Source organism: Poecilia reticulata, linkage group LG5 (assembly GCF_000633615.1).
Source record: "Poecilia reticulata strain Guanapo linkage group LG5, Guppy_female_1.0+MT, whole genome shotgun sequence".
Classification (NCBI taxonomy): Eukaryota; Metazoa; Chordata; class Actinopteri; order Cyprinodontiformes; family Poeciliidae; genus Poecilia; species Poecilia reticulata.
The window spans coordinates 16787825-16810173 of record NC_024335.1 but is presented as its reverse complement, the minus strand read 5'-3'; the positions used below and the strand labels follow the sequence as shown (position 1 = coordinate 16810173).

General features: G+C 40.4%; 1 protein-coding gene across 1 annotated transcript in view; it reads right to left on the bottom strand.

Annotated features, from left to right (window-relative positions):
- The window catches only part of suclg2 (succinate-CoA ligase GDP-forming subunit beta), an 89909-nt gene that overhangs the window by 26512 nt on the left and 41048 nt on the right, over nt 1-22349 (bottom strand). The window contains exons 8-9 of the mRNA XM_008409649.2: nt 21963-22124; nt 20077-20219 (exon numbers count right to left, since the gene is read on the bottom strand). Of these exons, the coding sequence (XP_008407871.1) occupies nt 20077-20219; nt 21963-22124 (305 nt within the window). The remainder of the gene's footprint in view (nt 1-20076; nt 20220-21962; nt 22125-22349) is intronic.

Genomic DNA, 22349 nt, shown 5'->3' with positions numbered 1-22349 from the left:
CATGAAAAGCTGAAGTTACTGAGTGACTCCTTTAAATTGTGAGACAAGTCGATGGTAGCCAACATGAAACGACCAGATAGGTAAAAAAAAAAAAAAAAAAAAAAACCCGACACAATAAACAGCTCATACAGAGCAGCACAGAACATAAAAATGTTTGGACTGGTAACAGCAGATGAAAAGAGTGGACAGCTGTTGTCAGCATTACAAGTGAAGAGAGAGAGGCCAAGGAAATATCCTACAAGATCGATGGTTTGTTTTTTAGCCTCCTCAGAGGTCAATTTATTGTCTTTATGTGTAATTCAGAGCTCAACCAAACAAAGTATTCACTCTCCATTTTGGTTCGTCAGTCTTCAACCACTCCCCATGTGGTTCCTACCGGGTCTGGAGAACCGAGCTTTAAATTTACACAAACTGACGAAACTGTTTGCAACAGATGGGAGCAATTAAAGTCTGATTTTCAAAGACCTACATATGCATCCGAAAACTGATGAGACTTCTTATCGACTCCCACTGTTCCTGTTGGCTTCTTTCTGAAATAAGAGAAAAGAATCGGCAAACAAACCGCAGCTAATCTCAAGTTTTATTGAGCCGAAAAGAAGAATTTATTTCATAGAGGATCTGTCGGACGTCTTGCAGGGAAAGGGAATCAACCGGTCGCCCCCTGCTGACTTTCAATGGAGCTGAAGAGCAGAGAACAGCATATTAATTAGCCGTTACGGGTTTCCTCAGGTATTAGAGGGATCAAAGAAAGCAATAAAAGTCTCAGGAGAAACTGAAGAGGCCGACCGGCTCTCGGATCGATAGAGGTCACAACTACAGGCTTTCTCTATATCACGACGGCCAAATAAGCTCAACAAATAATGTGACCTTTGAACTCCAACAGAAGATGATTCAATTGACTTGAGGTGTCGGAGCAACGTACGGGTTGCTTTACTTAGAAATACAAGCAAATCATTCAAGCGGGCTGCAAGTAGTGGATCCACACAACCTGGTGCACATCTCCTAACGTCTCCCTGTAAAACTCAGAAACTAGAACCTGTTGTTCCAAAGTGCTTACACCGTGCTCTTACAAAGTGATGCAACATAGTGGCAAAAATTTCTGTAAACAATTCAGTTTGTATTCCCACAAAAATACCCCATCTAAACTGTTTTCCACCAACATTTTAACAGTATTTTTCAGTCAAGTGAAAATGTAATAATATATCAGCTATTTTTTGCTCTATTTTTAACTTCCATATTGCAATGTAAAAGAGACAATATGTTTAAAAATGCAAAAGCCTCCACCTTTCTGTGACTAATTCAGCAAACACTGAATTTGTCATAGAAGCTTTATTAAAGTGCATTTGGTTTAGATACTTGGTTAACAAAACAAAGTTTGACATTGGTGTTGAAGTCTAGGTTATTGGCTGTTAAAAATCCTTCAGGCAGTTAGACGTTTTTGTTCGTGCTATCATTTCAAAGTAGGCGAAGACTGTTTACGCTCGATTCTACACTCTTGTTCATAGCCATCTCTCCACGAGATTAAATTAACCATTATCTTTTTTGCTTTTTTTTACCAACCACTGAAACAACCATTCAAGTGTCTGAATGATACTAGAGCCTCTATGCTTTATAGAAGCTCCAAAAACATGGTTTGTATTTCTGTTTGAGCCTCAGGACTAATCTTACATAACTAATATAGTTTCCTTTATTCTTTTGTTTCCACCTTCCCACATGTTTGCACTAGCACTTATCTTAAGCATTTTCCCAGTGGCAGGTATGGGTGCTCAAACTTGGGACAAGAATCTGGATAAAATACAGTTTGCGGGGATGAAAAATGAACTGCAGAGAAGTATGAGTGAAGGTTGTGTTGAGGCACTGTACAGACAGCAAAATGAGAAACTGCAGAAGATGAGTGGAGAGGGAGGGAAGTTCTGGATGGATGTGTAAAATGGGTGGAAGAGTGTAGTGGGGGGTTGTCCTAGCAGTGATTACATTGTCCATCAGGCCGCAGGACGGCCTGCATCAGCCCACAGGATTGATGTTTGACAGAATAATTAGAAAACTGTCTCAGGCTGTAATCACTGGAGCTCATCTTGCAGAAGACGACTTCCATTCCCTCGCCGCCACACACGCACACACACGCACACACACACGGACACGCAAGTGGGAGTCATCGGTGGTTGACTGGGTGTACGGGATGGCGGCTTGATAGAGTGGTAAGATGGGAGTGTTCCAGTTTATTCTTAACCAGCTGAAAGACTTTATCTGCAGAGGTGGGGACGGCAGAGGAGCGCGGCACCTCACACGCTGGTTTACTGAGGGCGGGAGGATTAGCGGGGGACGGGGACACGCTGGTGATTTTAAAGGTGCGCGGTGACTATTTATGGAGCGAGGGTAGAAAAATGAATTGAGTGGAGTTTTATCGCCGTGGCTGGCAGAGCCCACACATGCGCTAACCCTCCCTTCTTCTGACTCGATTAGTTCAGAGCTACCGTTTCAGTAATGCGTCTATCAGTGCAGATACTTGACACAGTCCAGGCCAGCAGCTCCTGTGGGGGGAAATATCTCTGCAGGGTTTTATTTATTGCTGCCAACCAATGAGCTTTACATTTTGGAGACGCAGCACACCACGGAAATGTAAAGTGTTTATTCCAAAACTTTTAAGCGTTTATGCCTAAATCAACTTTTGAAAAAAAAAGAAAGTTCGGATTTTTCTTCCTTTTTCTTGATTTTTTTTGCAAAAATCACGTTTGGCAGGAGTAGCCCAAATCTGAAGTGATTTGAGCTATTGTGCTCAAATAATATCTTTGTAAATTACTAAACTCACGTAAACTTTCGATATTTACTCACTTTCAGACCTATGATTCACTTTAGTTTGTTTTGTGACGAAAAGAAAAATGGATGGAGCATCACCTAAAAGCTTTTAACAAGCACCACAAAAGATCAGTGTAAAACAAAACGTAATTTATTCGCCGACCAAATAGGTAGCACTTTATTTGAAGGGGTGTGCACAGGACTGACATAACACTGTCATGAACGTAAAGAAGTCTTTATGAATGTTTATGACTGTTGTCATGAAGTGTCTTTCGGTAAATAATGACACTTTTAATACAAAGTTGCTTTAAAAGTCAATTAAAAGTGTCAACTTTGCATTAAAGTGTCATTACTTACCAAATGATGCAAATTTGCACTTTTAATTGACTTTTAATGCAACTTTAAAGCGACTTTGCATTAAAAGTGTCATTATTTACCGAAAGACACTTCATGACAACAGCCAAACATTCACAAAGACTCCTTCATGTTCATGACAGATGTTATGTCAGTCTTATGCACACCGCGTCAAATAAAGTGTTACCAAAGCATAAGCATACACGAAGAACAGATAAAAAAAAAATTCAGATGTTACCAAAAATTAGCAGGTCAGTAATTTCTTAATGCCATGTCAAAAATACCAACAATCTGTCGAGATTGGGAGGTCTAGAAAAAGTTATAATTTGTCGTCAGACTAAGTTATGGCAAAGCAAACACTCAACAGACTTTCATTAGATACGCTGATTCAATTGTTTATCACAGAAATAAAAAAGCTGCAGAGCTAAGCACATGGCAGCTGCCTAATATATTCAGACATCTAGATGTTTTAAAGATGACTTCCTGAAAATTAAGCCAAATGTCAGAATGGTTAATAAATGGACTCTGAGTGACTTTGAACAAGGTTCGGTTGTTGATCCCAGGCAGGACGGTCTGACTATTTCAGAAAGTGCTGATATAATGGGATTTTCAAGCACAATTATTTATCAGGCTTACAGCGAATGGCCTGACAGAGAAAAATAATCAGAACGTGTGACTGGAAAAACCTTGTTTTTGTCGGAGGAAGACAGGCAGACCGGTTCAAGATGATGAAAAGGCAACCGCAGCTCAAACGAGCAGATTTTACAATAAAAGGTGTACAGAATACAATCTTTGAACACGCAACGTGTCAAACGTCAAGTCAAAAACTAAAACTAAAGCCAAAAAACACACACCAGCAGCCAATGCTGCCAGCTCAGAGCAAGAAGTCGGGACTACAATTCGCACTGGCTCACTGAAGCTGGACGTAAATAAGTTGGAATGTTTCAACCTGGCCAAATAAGTGACAAGTTTGGTTTATTGATACGAGATATGATGATCTGAGGTTGTCAATGATTAGATAGTGTTGACAAGCCACTAAAACAAAGAGACTGAGAGTCTCTTAGTTATTATCTATTCTTTATTTATGCATGTCTTAAAGCCATATTCCATGCATTACAGTTTTTTTTGCTCTTGTGCTTTTAACATAAGAAACCTAATGTAGCCTAGATGACTGGTTCATTAGTTTTAATGATTGTGGTAGGCAATAGTACAGAATAGTTAGCTGCAAATTGATTTACCATTAAAACGAAATTTAGTGCATTTTATGATCATCCATCAAACATCTTTGTGCCACAGCAGCCATGAGCAGAAGGCAATCAAAGTAAAGCAGGATTATTAAAACTATCACATAGCATCCAGTGTTTAATGTTGCTGTACTTTGTTGGTTTGTCAGTGTAGTTTTTCCTCTTTCTGCAGGTGTAGGAGCAGACGTAGGTTGTTGACTTGTATTCTCTCTGTGCTTCTTCAATCTACTCCCATTATCTTCTTTCCCTTTTTCATTTCTTTTATCCATTCTTTTACATCTTGGTGTCTATCACATTTCATATAAACAAAAAAGAAATTCCTAAATAACCTTTTATCTATATATCAAATAGAGCATCATGACGTGCTTACAGTGAGAGTATAAACCTGACCGTGGCATTCGGATAACAATTCTGAGCGTCACAGAATTGTTATCCTGTGACGCTCAGGATAACAATTGTTATTTTTGTTTAAATAACAAAAAATAAAAACCGAGACAAAGGTATCCTGATTTTTAGGTGATGCCTTGCACAAAGGTGCAAGGGATACCTTTGCATCCCAATTTATCACCCCAGTTACAGCTGCCACACTAACCCCACCCCTAGCCTGAAGCCAGAACTGGGTGTAAACAACATGTAAGCTTGGTCAAACCCTGTATTACGTTGCAAAGCACTTTGTCTTATTCCCTCTTGCCACAACATACAGAACAACCTTCTGAAGTTCCTGAAGGCTCCACAAAAGGGTCATATGCCATTGTTGGGGGGAAAAAAGAAACAGACATCGAGTCTAAATGTAAGTTGCAGGGAATCCAACTCAATAAAAAGCCCACTGTCTGCAGTTTCCTCAGTGCGCAGCATGTTTTAAACCAATCAGGAAAGGAAACAATATCCCTTAAAAAGGTCTGAGCCCAACATCAAAGAATGTTTTAATAAAATCATAGCCAGCTCATCCTGAGCTACAATATTGTAGGTTAATCCCATGAAATTGCAGCTCCCCTATTGCCCTCAGGTCAAGCTACGCCGATGCTTCTATGAAAAGCATCAGATTTCCTGTGTACATCCTTCAGATCCTCCAGAGTACCACCTGAATGTCATCATTATCTTTTAATCCAATCAAACTCTAACAAAGAGAACAGAGAACATACAAAATCCTTATTTTGTGTACCGGACTTGAGTGTGTACCGAAAAAGAAACTTGAGCTTCTTTAACAAAGCCGTCCACCAGGATCCATTAAGAATCCATTAGGAGCAGAGAACATTGGGTACACTCGTCCACATTTTGATCCACACAAATATCCAGCAGCCGGTTCCCTTTATGAAGGATTTTGTGACATTTTAGAGCACTGATATGGTGCGTTTTAATGATTACAATAAATCAGAGCAAAAGACCTTTGAGTTCGTCGCCTTGGCAACAATAACTTCTATAAATCGAATGGCCTACCACCCGTAGACTCGGAAGAATGGAGCAAGCATGTCGGCTTCAGGAAATGTGAGGATATTTGTTTTATTTTTTACATCAGTCTGAAAGAGTCCATATCCAAACGAAAAGAAAACGAAATTACAACAAGAGCCAAGACGAAGATGAACACTCGGTTTGGCGGCAGATGCTGTTGTGTGGATCATTTGAAATTTCAGTGCGCTCCATCAGCAACAGAAAAACTACTTTCTGTGCCATTAGAGGGCATCTCGGTTTCCCCACAGCGCAAATCTCCCGTCCATCTGCATCTTCTTTTGGCAGCAGCTGATGGTGACTGAGATAATAGTGCGGTGGAGCCGTGTTTTACATCGCCTCAGCTGCCTGGAGAACACGGCAGGCTTCTGTAGCGGCAGACAGTCACGTAAGCCCAGATAGAAAACAAGGGATTTAGCTGTATCATGCAATCTGACAACACGGGTTTTTCTACCAGCTGCCACTTATGATGAACGTAGTGATACTAATGAGTGAGTAAAGAACAGGGTTACTATGGCTTTTCCTCTGAAATGTTCTAGATTTTTTTTTAAACGTTCTGGATATTTAAGTACAAAACTCCAATCTAGATAGAAAAAAAAAACACAACAGGCTGAATTTTGGCTCAATTTGCAAATATGGGAAAGTGTGATTTCGCTGCAAATTTTTCAATGTCTGGACAACGTTAGAAGATCTCAATTTCAAACTCAACCAAGCAATAAATTTGAATAAGTCACTGAAAAAAAAACACACACACATTGGGAGCCCCAGCAGAGCATCTCATCGATTCAGGCGTATGAACCGGATCCTTTAACAAACACTGGACACGTAATGCTGTAAGAGTTTACTGGTGTCTCAGTTTTTGGACCGTTTAAGGTTGTTTTATTTCTACGATTATGGCTTACAGCTAATACAGACTAAAAATATGAATATTGTATTGCAGAAATGCTAAAAACAAGTTCTACCATGTACTTTAATGGACATGCACTCCATTCCTGCTCGAGGCTCTTTCTACACAACTAAAACCCCAGATTTTAGTTTTTCAGAAAATTATAGCACTTCATTAAATGCCTCAAACTTAGAATGCAGAAATGTGGACGTGTGTGTCCATTCACTGTGCAACAGATGTACTCAGTATTTGCCTGTATCTACTTTTGCATCAGTGATCGATGCAGCGTGGCATGAGGAGGATCAGCCTGTGGCTCTGCTGAGGTGTGAAGAATAGACAGATTGCCTTAAGAAGAAGACTTTGTGGCGTCTGTTGGCTCCGCTGTCTCTTCTTCCTCTTGACAACACGCCAGATTCTTTGTGCGGTTCAGGTTGGGTCATTTTACTGACAATCAAGCACAGTAACACGGCAGTCATTAAAGCAGGCACTGGTACTTTTGGCAGTGTGGGCAGGTGCAAAGTCCTGCTTCAAATCAAAATCAGCAAAAGGAAGCAACTGCATCCTCTTAACTTTCATGGAAAACTCCTGCTCTGTCTTTGGGCTTGATGACGTGGCTCTTCAAATTATCATCGACTCTGGTGACCTATCAGGACCTTAAGTGACCTGGACTCCAAGCGTGTCGGACTGTATGACCCGCATTTCTAAAGAAAATGTAAAGTCTACATTAGTCCAGATCGGAAATCAATAAACAGAAATACTTTTTTCTCAAGCTATGAAACGAAACCTTATTGGTTCACTTTAAGTAAAAGACGTAAAATAAGTTTAGATTTGAATGATATAATGTAATGAAATACAAGTGAACATCCACATGATGTGTCTAGACTCCGTTACTCTTCACGAGATTCAACAGTTTGTGATTTGTGATGCATTTTGTTTGTTTACAAAAATTTAAAACGATTGTAGGGTCAGAGCTTTGTTTGGTGTGTGAATCAGAGTCGACTGAAGTGTGGAGCTCCTGTTTAAAGATGGATTCATTCATAGCTAAGGACTAAAAATGCAATAGTGAAATGCGCAATTTATTTTGTAAAACTAACTCAAAAGCCAACAGCGTCAATGAGCTAGTCAAAATGTAAGTTGAGATGTTGCAAACAGAACATAAAGGGCATCGACTACAAATAAATCAGTGGAAAAATTATGCTTTTTTTTCCCAGAAAGCTTATAGAATTGTATGTTTTAGACAAATGTCTGGAAACTCAGACATTTTTCATAGTTAGACTCTTAAAAAACACAATAAAGATGTATTGATTTTTTTCCAATACATTTTCCAATACCAAATCCAGACAATAAAACATAGCTGTACATGTTTAACACTGCAGCTGTATGTGTAATGCCAACATCAGACTGTTTTCCGGAGGCATAACGCGTGTGTGTGTTTTCACACGAACGTCATCTATTCTGACCGGCAGCGTAAAAACACAACGCAAGAGCCGATCTCTCAGGAGATTTGACAGGAGGGTGTTTCATGTGAGCCTCATTGTCTTTCCATTACAGCCGATAATAAAGAACTGTGCGGATCAGACAAGAGGCTCGTATCAAATTGGGCCTGGAAAAGCCAATTATAGTGACAATAATCTCTCGCTGTACCGCTGCAGGCATGTCTCACTATACAAAGCAACAAATACCTGAAACAAGACAGACTGGGAGCGAAGCTGTTGAGATGAGAGAAGATAATTAAAGAGATACTGTGCGGAGAACAGCTAATTAGGCCTCACAGCTGGCAGAAAGATTTCATATTTCAAGAGCACAGCTTTGGGATTTTGAGGAATTTAGATGGTTTTGACAAATTGCTGGAATATTTAGAAATGTCTGGGCACTCGAGACAAAAATGGACCTGTACTCATTTTGAATGAATGAAGCGTTTATGCGTCTCTGCAACTTTTCGTCAGGCCGTGAAACGGTTCCATTTACATTGGTAGAAGCAACAGAAAATTCACTTTTTTTCTTAAAAGTTGAACAGACAGTTAATCTTCTTAACACCAGCACAAGTACGTGGTGATACTATAGCATTGTCGTACAAGAATTTATTGGGAATGTTCTTACATTGTCCGACACATCAGCTAATGATGCAAGACGCACTTTGAGCAAGTATCGCCAAACGGGGAAGGCTTTGGTACACTGCTAACAGCCCTTTACTTTTACGGAGCTAATTAATTTACAACAACGTTAGAAAGCAATTAAACTGTGATGCAATCATTAAAAAACAAATTTAGAAGACCATCAAACCCATTAGAACCCAAGTAGCAAAGAAAAAGGGCTGCGTTTTGTTGTGTCAGTGCACGGCTCAGGGAGCACAAATGGCCTCATCACTCGAGTCGCTGAGCGGCCTCACATCTCGTCTTCAGACAAGAAGACACATGAAACAATGCAGCTGGGGGGTTTCCTCCAAACCAGTTTCAGTACAAGAACTGGGCCAGTTTCTAACTGGTTCTATAAAGGAATCTCAAAATGTCTCCCTTACTAAACCTGCCTTTTAGTCAGAACTTTTGCAGATGGGCAGGGCAAAGTGAAAAAGTTTAACAACACCAATTATTCTACTCAGTATCAGCAAACAGATGCTATGCTTCCTTCCTAGTCGTATTTTAGGGTGCATTCACACCAGCCCTGTTTGGCCCACTTTAATTGAGCTCTAGTTTGTTTGCCTAGAAATTCATGTGGGGAGGCGTGAGTGTGCAATCGAACTCCAACGCAGTGGTCCACCACAAACTTAGTTAATGGTTAGGCTGAAGTGAACTTTGGTGCGGTTTGAATGCCAAGCAGACCGAAGCCCACCCCAAAAGCAGGAAGTGCATTATAAAGCAGGGCATTCTGGGTAAATACAAAACAAAACAAGCGTGCGAGTCGAGCGCTAACGGGAAAATGGTGTGTGATCTTTTGCCAAAGACAAATGAGAAATCCTACAACCGCTAAAAGCTGACGACACTCATTTTTGTTTCATGAGGGAGGAAGTTGAGCTCAGCATCCAATACAGAAGTCTTTTCAAATAGTTTGGTTTGTTTGGCATAAGGCAACGTGAAAGCGATCTGCACTAGCTGAAAATGTAACAAATGCTGCAATTTTGTTGCCTAATCTAAACAAGTCTACCCTACTACCGGGTGTGAAAACGCCGCTTTGCAATCCGAAGCAGCTCATCTCTGTGTAACCTCCTTTTGAAATGGTACCCGGTACCAACTGAGGCATTTTTCCACTGGTCCAGCAAACAGCTGGTAGTGAGATTGGTGCAGTTTCAGTGCCAAATGACAGCAAGACCCAGAGCTTTTGGTGATTGAAACACAAAGAACTGGTGTCAATTTAATACTAGAAGAGGATTCGTTGGAAAACAAAACACCTTGTAAGACTTTCAATTTTATTTTTATGCTTTTACAAGACCAGCACAGTAAATGATAATCTTGATAATCTTTTGAAAATGTAAAGATAATAAATGAGAATCGATGGCAGAGGAAGGTGTTTGGATGGACAGATGTTTAAGTTTTACGTCCATTTAGTCCTTGACAAAAAGTTGCTCTGCCACATGCAGATCCCCTCTGTCTGCAGCCTCCAAAGGCTGTATTGGTACCATCCATCCAGCCTCTACCCAACCACCACAGTGTGAACCCGGTGCTGTGATGACAAAATGCTCCTGGCAAAAATAAGAGAACAAGGAGCGCACTGCTCAATTAGCCTGAGCTCCAATCCAAGATCCTCTATTGATTTCAAGAGAATGAGGAATGGCAGACAGGGGAAAGCTCAATCAGACATAACCATGGGACTTGTCTCTCTCCATTTCTGAGTGTGTGTGTGTGTGTGTGTGCGTGTGCGTGTGCGTGTGTGTGTGTGTGTGTGTGTGTGCGTGTGTGTGTGTGTGTGTAGATGTACGCACATGTGTTTGCGTGTGTAGGGTTATGTGAAAATCAAATGGGGACAAATTGATGCCAAGACAAGGTGATGAGGTGGGGTGAATACATTAGCAATCTATGCCCTTTATTCAAACATAATGGTTAAGTAATAACTCTGTTGACAGATGAGGCAGCAAAAAAATAAAATAGAAGTGTTTAAAAGCATGCTATGCCCTTCTAATGCAGATCAAATGGAGAAGACGACGGACTTGGCATTAGTTCCCAAAAGGGCAAATCAACCCGACAGGTCGGCTACATCTCTACCCATTTATATCCCTTCTTCAAATTAACCTTCGGCAAAGAGAGCGGACTCACACCGTTTGCCCTTCACGTTCCAGTTGAACCCTCCCAGAATGGTGGAAATTGGACATTATTGCTTTGATTCCCGAACATTAATCACCATCAATTGGCAAGAGCAGCTCTCCAACAATCTTGCGTTTTATTATTATGCATTTCCGAGAAGAACATTGGAAGTTCTCATGTAGTAATCATCATACTCTGGACCGACAGTCATTCTTTCTTTGTCGTCAATGAAACGCACTCAGAAATCACTGACGTGAATGTAAAACGAAGGGCTCTGATAGATATTTATACCAACAAGGCAATAGTTCATAATTTATACCCGTTCTACAAAGTGATTCATTGTGTTTTCAATGTATTTATCAGAGTGCAGAAGTCAGAGCTGACACACCCTCACAGCGCTGCAGTTCCCCTTACTGCAGCTCACCATCAGTGTATTCAACACCATTTCTCAAAACTGATAAATTATGCAAAAATACAGCTACTTCCACACTAGATTAAGCATAAAATATCAGAGGTTGGAGGAAAATAAGTTTACTCCCTGTAAAATCAAATTAAACTCTTTATACATCATATCTCTATATAACTATATCTCTCTACAGAGATCTGGATGTTCTTTAAGTTATTTTACACTAGCTTTGATCGTATGTCCAAGATAAGCTGAATTATTTAATGCTGCTGACTGCTTTAGATATTTCCTCTTTAAATTTGCGCATATCAATCTTTTCCTCTTTCCTCATGAACCCTGACGAGCTCCAGATGCACCGGAGCCACCGCCACGTTTCTCTGTTGGAATGGAGGCGAGCAATTATGAATCAGGATAAAAGGAAATGCTTTGAAGTAAATACACTGAACTAAACTAAACGCTTCTTTATTGATCATTGTGTTTTTGTAGGAAAATTGCGGTTTTGCAAAGTACGACCAGGAGTGTTTCCCTTCACTTTTTGATGTGTGTAAACAAAACAAAGATCTAATCACGCCCGTACTCATGATGCATTAATCAGCAGACGTGCGCTTCGGTAAAGCGGCCCAACTGGGACATAAATTCCTACCCTTCCCGTCTCGGAGGCTGGAATGTACAACCTTGAAACCTGCAGAAAGAAACAAACGAATTTCTGCATCCAAAATGGAAAAAATAATAATAATAAAAAAAAGTACACAAAGTAAACTGAGGTGTAGCATTTCATCACGCTCGGAGTGAGAAAGTTTCATGGAGTAACAGAGAGTTAGCATTATTACGGGGTTGGCTTAAAACACAACACTAATCTTACAGCCAACAATGGTGGACGACAATGCGCACAATGCCAACCCTATAACGGTCACTATTAGATTTTACTGCCCTGTAAGCAAATCTGCCAGAAAAACCATTATATAACGTACAGCCTCCCTCCTCCCGTAATGGCAAACCAATACAATGACCAACACGGCACATAATTGAAAAGAAAAAAAAAAAAAAAAAAAGAGAGAGAAATACATCAAGCAGAGCTACTGCTCCCCGAGAACACACAAACTGTCTGCTTGTCAAAAGCAATGTTCACTTCTCTCGTAGCCTGGCCTCAATATGGCAGCCCCAGCGTGTCGGCCGGACTAAGTATGCGTCCCCGAAAGGCTGCTCCCCTATTTAGTACTTGTGTTATATTCCGCACGCCGAGAATGAACTCCATTATCAGGGTAGTTTGCTTTCTTCTCTTTCTCGCTTGTACTGCTTGTATTTATTACACGTGGGAGCAGCATCTCCCACAGGCCCGCGGCTCCAGACAGAGAGGTGATTTCGCTCGGCTCCAAAATAAAACAGCTTAGGACTTTTACATCACATGCGAGTCTTGTGATTAAAAGTTGATGCGGGTCCCAGGTGGGCTGCACGTGCGTACGAGCGGCGGCGACAGGAGCCGCGTATTTGCACCTATTTACATGTGTTTGTGATGAAAGTAGGAGGGCCGTGTGGTTTCCAGTAGAACAATATGCTTTAAAGCACCAGGGAAATAGCTTTTTAGCACATAGTTGTTTTATTTCTTCCTGCGTTTCTTCAAGGACAAGGCGGCGTTGCTGTTGTTGTTCAGAACAAATTTCGCAGCCCAAGTGGAGCTTCTTCCGTCCCGCAACATCTTGGAACGTCGAAGCACGTCAGATGCAGGATCCGACGTTAGAGGCGTCGGGATGAGCTCCTGCAGGATTCGGCTAGCAGCCGTGAAACTAAGAGTAGGTCCTCACTTTTGAGTGCAACAGGACTGAGCGAGATGAAAGGCTACAGGGATGGAACAGGAGAGGCACAAGGAGGGAGAGAAGTTCAGAGAGGAGTTAGAAATAGACGAAGTAAAACACGCACAAAAAAAAAACAGGAGACAGAATGATGGGAGCACTAATGGGGGCATTTTGACACTACACTCGGTATAAATGTGCAGTCATGTCCAACTAAATAACTAGTGGCAAATGTCATCTATAAAAATTTAAAAAAATCTGTAGAAAGGTAATCTTAGGAAAACAGAAAGAGTCTGGCCCTGTGGACAGGATGATGGGATCTGGAGTGTCACCGTGAGGAGGAAAGCGGTTAAAGATGGACCACAAGGTAAGGAGAGGCAAAGCCACTGAGACGGAAAGAAGCTAAATTGTGTGCCATTTTGTTTCAGGGCCTTGGGGGATAGAGAACTGTGGGAGGCACCTTTTAAAGTTACATAGAGTGAAGGAAAACATAATAATAACAACAAAAAAAGTTTACATTTATGACGACTGTTCTATCATCTTCACAGGATCACAATTTGACATGTGCATAGACTTCAACCGATATTTGATTAAATGTTCAGCAGAATGCAGAGAAACTTTCCACCACTTTGTCTGAAGATTTGTCCTACTACAAAGCTTGGGTTGGGTTTAGCTACTTAGAGATCACTGTCCTCTTAGAAAACCCAATTTTATTAAACATGAAATCAATCGATTTAAGGTGAAGACAAAGAAAGTGATGCTAGTTTATACATTGGATAGTTTATACAGTTAGTTTTAGTTTAAAATCTTCGCCTCGACTCCTCCAAATGTTTTTCTTGACATTGTGACCCAACAACTCAATCTTTGTCGTCTCTCATCGTAAGACATTACTCCAGAAGACGACGGCTTATCCGTGTGGACAGAGACAGATTCTTACAGCGCTTGAGTGTGATTTTATAGAACTCCCTTCTTCCTTAGTCAGAATCCTCTCAGTTCACGCTATAGTCTATAATCTATGTAGCATTTGTTTCATTTGAGAGAAAGAGAGATTGAGACAGTTTGGGTTAGATGTTTAAAGTGGAAAACAATAACACAAGTCATGCTTTAAAAACTAGATTTAGGATCTTCTAAGTTGGAAGTTGTTTATATCAAGGTGCTAGAATGTATAATCATTCCAACCTGGATAAAGCAGGATGGAAAACATCATTAAAACCATCATGAGATTCATACCAATGATAAGTATGTCATAACCTTTCAAAAATAAAACAAGAGAAGAGAATCGCCACAGCAAAACAAAGATAAAGTGGCGGTCGCATCCGTCCAACTTATTCTTGGCGGTGCTGCCGAAGACTGACGGAGACATCTGAGGTAAAACAGTTTGTTTTGATGCGAGTAAACTGTATTTGTTTAAGTAACTTTGCAGCCGAAATACTTTCATTCTTTCATTATAACATGAAAACTTCAGCAGTAACAATAACATATTTTCACACTGATCTCGTGTACTGTGTATTGAATAAAGCTGGGTCAGTTTGCCGGTTTTAATGTTCTTAAATGCACTATCAGCTTTGAAAATAACACATTCAACCTGCCTTTTAATTCGTCTGCATATACTCGGTGTTGTTATCGCCCCTTTTTCTCAAATTTGTTTTTGCGGACGTGCTGAAGAACAGCAGCGGGAGGCTGAGCTTCCCCAACAACACACACGACGAAAAACGTGCCCCAGACTCAGCAGAACAAACTGTTCTGAAAGGCTTCATATCTTTATAAGGAGTTCCCTCCTGGTGCAAAATGATTCTGCCTCAGAAAAAACAAAAAACAAAAAACAGATGAAGTTTTTGATGATCGTGAACAAAAAACAGGTTTAAAGGGGAAGAAACGAACGCGGCGGTTTAGCCCCTCTGCTTCCCAATCATGATTTTACAAAGCCGTGGCGATAAAACATGAGAATTGAAGTTTATTCTTACATTACTTTAAATAAAGTCTCAGTTACATTATTGCAGAAAGGCTGATATGGGGGGTAAACAGCGTTCTAAAGGAATTCCATCACATTCTGTAGCCCATAGAAATTACAACAACAACAAAAAAAAACAGCCCTAAGCCTTGAGAACAACATAAATGTCAAGCTGGACAAAAAAATATCCATCTGCCACTTCCTCCATGGCACAGGCGAGAGGCAATAACAAGGTCATTTGGCTGTTGGTGTAGCTTTGCTGCTCCTGCTCCGTGCCTACAGGTGATCTGAGAAAAACCCCAATAAATTCAGCTGTTCTGTCAACAAACTGTTCGAGTTGCGGATATGAAGAAAGTGCAGCTATTTACTTCAGCATGGAAAATAAATACGTCTTCGCATAAAAAGGGCTGGGGGTGTGGGGGAGGCCTCAAGTCAAACAAAGCTGAATGGTCTGGTGGAGACAACCGAGCCACACGAAACTTCACAAATTTAAAAGCGAGAACTTTGCTTCCAGTCATTTTATTTTCTCCTTTTCCTCGGTTTCATTGCATTTTGGAGTTTATTTCCTGTGCATGTAGCGACGCAAAAGTATCTCCATTAAGTACGCGAGTTTCCTTTTCCATTTACTTTTTTAAAAATATTACTCTTTACGGTAATAGATGCTTAAAGGGAAGATATGAAGGAGGTGAACCGAGAGAGAAAAAGAAGAAGGCTTTGTCATCTCCTGCCTCGTCTCTGTTATGCAGCTGCAGACGCTAATATTACTTCCACTCCTCTCAGCACAATGACCCAGAGACATCAAAGCAGCATCTGAGAAGCAGGGAAAAGAGACAGAAAGAAGCAAAAACACACAGAAAAAACGAAGTGTGACAGAGAGACAGTGGCTAACAAAGATGACAGATACTAAAATATCAGCTTTTTTTGTGACGGTTGCCACAGAAAGACCTTATTACAAGCCAGTTCCTTGTTCATATGGGTTCTAGGATTTAAATGGGTTATAAATCGTTTGACTCTCGCTGCGACTAAAACGTCACAGAGGCCGATAAGGATAAGCGAGACATTAATGGCTATCTTTACAGTAGGCACCCAATTCTTTATCTTCTTCTGTAACAAACTTATACGACGCGCCATCAATGATGTTCACCAAAATATTAACAGACAAATACTAAGTAATGAGAATACATTCATCAGAGATATAGTGAATAAAACTAATATCAGTTAAAGATTCAGGAGAGAACTGCGTAAAGAGCAGCTGAGACACAATCCATTAAATGTTATGATGTTTATTAATTAAGGAAACTCTGTACACAAGTCTTTATCGCAATTAGCTGGAAATGGACTGAAAAAGACGACAAGGTAATTTATCAGCCAATCAGATAAAAACATGAAGTAAACATTAATGTCCCAGACCCTAAGCAAACTTCTCTTTATTGTCAGTAGGAAGAAAATGTTTGATTTTTGCAGTATTTATCAAGTTAGATGTATCTTTAAAAACTAATTAAAGGCGGTTTTCGGGTCTGGGCTTTCCTAACCATGTTGACCTCACTGCTGGATGTCCTGCAGATGCTCTCGTAGGGACAAAAGTACCTTCCTTACCAGTAACAGTGAACTCGTCACATTATCTGATAAAAACAAAAAAATTAAATTGTTATAGTAGTTTCGGGACTTTTCCCCAGATCCTATTTTTGTACTTTTTGTGGTATCCACTATCATTATGACCAAGTCAATTCTGTAAATGTTCTAATATAAGAAAATTATCAATTGATTGAACTCTATTGCTCATATGATTTAGTCACATGACTTACATTAATGAACGCTGTACAAGGTTTAGTAGTCTGATGAGAAGCTTAAATGCCCCCTGGGTGTTTTGAAGTGGTGCAAGATGTAAATGAGGTAAGTAGCACAAAGTGAAATCAAAGCAGAGACCATGTAACACTGAGGAAATGTAATGCAGCATTAGTTAGTGGCACACAATATATTTCTAGAAGTATTGAGTCACCCATTCAAATTAAGGAATTGGTCTAGTCGTCTATATATATATATATATATAAATCCAGCACCCTGCTTCTACACATAAAGACAACTACAAAGTCGGTCTTCCAACACCTGTAAACCATATCTAGGGTTAAAGGAATAATGTTTCAACATCTTGAGAAACTCATACATTTATAAAAGTTTTTTTTTATAGTTAAACTGATCGCTGCAACAGTGTCTTCACTAAAATACACCAGTGCAGACAGCTGATCCAGAAAGCAGATGCTTTTGTAAGAGCATGTCGTATTAAAGTCCATCAATCCCTAAATAAAATATCTTTGAGAATGGGATGACGTTTGTGTGTACAGGCAGAGAGTCAGGATCAGAAAACAACTCGGCGAATATCAGGCACAAAACGTCTCAATAGTGAAATCTCTAATAAATCTGATATAAAAGTTTAAGAGTTGAGGGCACTTTAAGGCAAACTGACAACCAACCAGTTGCCATAAAGCAACCTCACTGAGTCTTCAAACCTCTGTTTGTTGAGTTCACCAAATCCACAGTGCGATTTAAACATCTATTTCTAAGTAAAACAAAAAGTAAGAAAGAAAGAAAGCAGAAAATAAATGCAAATGAGCAGCTTGCTGAAATTATGAAATGATTAACATTCCCTGTGCAGATCAGAGCAGGTTTCCCAGCTACCCGGGTTGAAATGCTAATGGCGCCTCCAACTCTCTTTAATGTCAATCCTGTTCGACTTTTCTCCTCCAGTAAGGGAGGAGCTTCTCGTTGCTATTTCCGTCCGCAGCAGCAGGAGGGACAGACAGCAGGCTTATTTCCCAATCTGCATTTGGGGAGACGGCCCAGGACACGATGAGACGAAGGAACAGGAGGGTAGGTCCTCTTGTCCATGTGGGAGTTTCTTTCCTTTTCCCGCTTTTTCTATCACTTTCTCTCCGCAAATATCCAACCTATTTTTAAAAAGCTCATTACAATAATCACGACCGCTCCGTATGGGGAGGGAGTGACGAGCGAGACCCTGTCTTTCCTGTTGATTGCATGTCTTTTTCAAACCACCGTATTCTTGTTGCTCCATTATTGGGTTTCAGATTAGAAGGGCAAATCGATCAAAGAGCAGAAATGTGATTTGACAGGCAGTAAGGGCTGATTGGAGAAGTTTTTTTTTGTTTTTAAGAATTCACACTGTTAAATGTCTACTAGCTTTAGTTGAAATTATACTTTAAAGCAATAAGAAAATACAGAGTATGTTTTTATGAGAATGTGCACCGTTTCTGTATTTTTAGGAGTTCATAATATATCCTTTTAGTAATGTTAGCAAAATATACATGAAAATAAGGAAGAGAACTGGACTGAATTTGATGTGATCATCGTGAAATTTACATCTCCAATCTGAGAACCGGTGGCTGGCTCCCAGGCATTCCCACAGTGTTTAATGTTGCACGAAATTGCCGAAATAGATCAATACGGCACCTTTAAGAATCAATGTTTAAAGTGCTGCCTTAAAAGATACGCCTCCATTTCACCTAAATGTTGGGAGTTATAACTTAGCTTAGAAATCTGGGATTGAAACGGTGTATAAACTTAGATTTAAAAAAAAAAAAAGGGGGAGGGAAAAAAAGCTTTTTATTCAGTGTATGTGAAGATCTTAGTTCTACTCTTTCTAAAAATGTACCGTTCCAGTTTTTACCACAGTACAGCGTGCGTAAAACTGGAAAGCTGACAAGTGGAGGCGAAAAGACAGAAGTGTCAACCACAGCAGGTAAGCATTTAAATGAGTTCTTACAGATATAGGAACAAACAAGTCAACTATTCTGAATTAGACAGCAAAAACATAACATCCTATTCTTCCCTAGTAAAGGAATGAATTTGAATTAAAAAGAAGGATTTTCCTGAACTTTCAGGAGGAGAGATGAAACAAACGACACATTTATTTTGAGTCTTTCTAAGAGGTTCCAATAGCCACGTCTGGGACTGAACTTGCTTTGTTTTATTTTTTTATTATTTTGGACATCGTCTTAGTACTCAGAAATCCAAAGGCATCCAATTCATTCCAAACTGGGCTTTCATGCTTTGAAACACCTGTGAAGTTCTCCATTTGCAAATTGTTCTTTTGCACGGGCATAAACTCAAAGACCTTTTTCGCAGATAAACATGGTAAAGTGTTCCTCCGACCGCATTTCTACACCTGCGCCCGAGGTGAAAACAACAGCAAACGAGCCATCGCAGCTCGTAATTAGAGCGAAACACTGTCGAGTCAAAGAAGTGTTTGTTGTTGCTGGAAGGTGGTTTTTAAAAGCTGGACTGATTACCAGCTCATTTAAATCTGCATTCCGCTCGTCAAAGGGCCGCCGACTCAAAAGGCAACCGCAGATCAGTGCTGGGATACGGGGGGCGACAGCAGTGAGGGAATTAGTGATGTGATAACTGTCAAAACACAATCAGCCGTGCAGGACAGTTACGCGGCTCACACTGTTTAGACTGGACTTATTAGATTTCTGAACATAAAGTCGAATCGGTTGCAAAACAGCCCAAGCTGTCACTCACTTAGACTCTCAGAAGCGCGCTTCTGACTGACTGTGCTTTTTTTAAATTTATTTTTTGATACGCGCATGATGACGGCTATTGAAACAAGCCTCTGACATCCAAACATGCAGCTGAGAATAGAGTTCATCTGCTCTCAGCAACCGAAATGATGAAATATGACGACACAAAAGCCTGTTTTAACTCTGTGAAGCACAGACAAACGCCAAGCCCCACTAATGAGCGCTACTGTCTGAGCGTCACGGCAATAGCCAACCAAAAAAAAAAAAAACTCACTTTTTGACAAGAAACATGACTTTTATAATAGTAACAGGTCGTCAAGCTGAATTTCGACGATATAAGGAAGCGGATTCACTGATGGGCTTGATTCATGTGGTTAAGCTGTGCGACAGAAAGAGAAGCAAACCACTTTTGTTGATAGCTAGCCGTTACCTTTGGGTCAGCAGTCAGCAGCTTAAAAGCCTCGTACACCTGCCTCTCTTTGACACCGCCCCCGAGGTCCAGGAAATTAGCCGGCTTTCCCCCATGGAGGTCAATGATGTCACATGTTGCCATGGCCAGACCGGCTCCGTTCACTGAAGAAAAAATAAAAATAAATAAATATATATGTATATGTATAGCATAGCAAGACATCAGAGCAAGTAAACAGGTACTGAAGACCTCAGTAACTTTCTCTGTAAACATTAGACTTGGAATTCAACTCAAGCACTGAAATCAATATAAATTAGTCCATAAATTAAGATATGGGTAATAAAAATGGGAAGTCACGAAATCTGTCAGTGCAAATAATAATTATGTCAACTACTTTAGTCCTAATTGTTGACCTACAAAGGTTTCTCAACAGAATATACAGAATCTGAATCTAATGGCGAAGACATTTATATGTACGATCTGAACATAGAAAGGACATAATTTCATCACAAACCATCTTCAACCAGGTACTTCCACTATCATTTCTCTATAAAGATGTGTAAAAATTACCACTACAGTAATACATTCATTTGTCATGGCCTTTTCCACTCTCACTGCACAAGACTCCACTACTGAAGAAAACTCACACTGAACTCTTTTTAAAGCTTCCCAAAGAACATTTAGTAGCCCAGTGAACGTTTTTGATTTCATAGCACACATCGTGAGTGATGGTGAAATGGCGTTATTCATTGTTCTTCAAAGATTAAAAGAATAAATAAATAAATAAATAATGGGGTTGTCTTGATCCCAAACACAGAGGCAAAGAACTAAAGGTAGTTGAGAAAAGGAGCGATCGTCAGAACCTTTAAGATTTGATGACACATTATGGGGAAGAATTGGTCAAAATTACATCAAAGCAACGTGACTAGATCACTCAGAAAAGTGACATCTGGAAAGTGTCATAAAAAAAACAAATTTATAATATTTCTTAAACACATTTCAGAGCACGTGTGTAATTTATTTCTCTGTCTTTTTCACACAAAGGTTAAAAACTCAGTTGTGTTGATTTCCTTACAGGTGTGATCTACTTGGATTGTTACAGAAATCAAGCTTGAAATTCTTGCCTTAGTGATTTAGTGAAAAAAAAGTTTATATTTTCAATTGAATGAGACTCAGCTGTACTTTTTTATAGTTTTTTTTTATAACGGCCTGCCATCGTTTACCTAACCATCTGTACCATCACCCTGCTGGGTTGTGCAGGGGCCAGTGGCACAAGTATGTCTTACCTCATTTGGTTTAGACAAGCTGAAATTGAGTCTTGGCAAGCTCCCCCTCCGACTGAGGTCTCAGTAAAAGGGAAATTTGCTTTAACAGCTGTCACTTTGGTGCCTTACGGAGCTCTCAAGGAAGCTGCGGGGTCTTAAAAGCTGTTGTTACTTTAAGAGAGTGGGAGCAGGGGATGCAGAATTGGGGGGGCGAGCGGGGAAGAGGGGGTGACGAGGGCGTTAACACACATCTAATGTGTTTAGGAGGCTACGGGGTAAGGAGCGAGAGCACCTGTTAGTGCTGCTGTACACTGTAAAAGCTTTGATTTATGACAAGAGAGGAGGCCTTTAATGAGAATGCTAACAATCTGGCTCACTGGAGACTTTCTGGGCGGATTATGGCTAATTAGAATCCATTGGTTATGGCAGCGTTCGTTTCTGGAGTCTTCAGAAAACTGCTTGTAACGTAGACGAGAGCTACAGCGGTTTCCTTCACTTCCCCCTCCCCCCGACACGGTTTTTGCTGTAAGACGGTCAAAGCCATTTGCCAGGAGGTGTCAACCTACTGACAGTGACTCATTTACTTGTTGGTGTTTGTGTGTCCAGGTGGATGCGGCCTGTGACGGCGCTCTGTCCTCCTACCAAAGCAGGCGATGTTTCCATCCATTCCGATGTATTTAAGATCCCACTTGGCTGCCTCCATCTCCGTGGCGTCGCTCTCCGTCATATCATCCATGGCGAACACATCTTTCTGACGGAACTCGGCGTTGTCGTCAAAGTTGATCTTGGCATCAAAGCAGACCACTAGGAAGACAGGTGGGCAAAAAAAGAAAGGACGGTGAGGGCGGCGTTAGTAATGGAGTTGGCGAGAAAAACGCAAACTGGGAAATGGTAAAGAGAAAAGGTAAAGAAGGGGAGGAACTGGACAAGATAAACGGAAGCCAATTATGATTTTTAAAAGCATTAAATGATTGAGCAGAGGGAAATTTGTCCCTTTTCCTCCCCGGTCATGGTTATTTCACAGTTTGA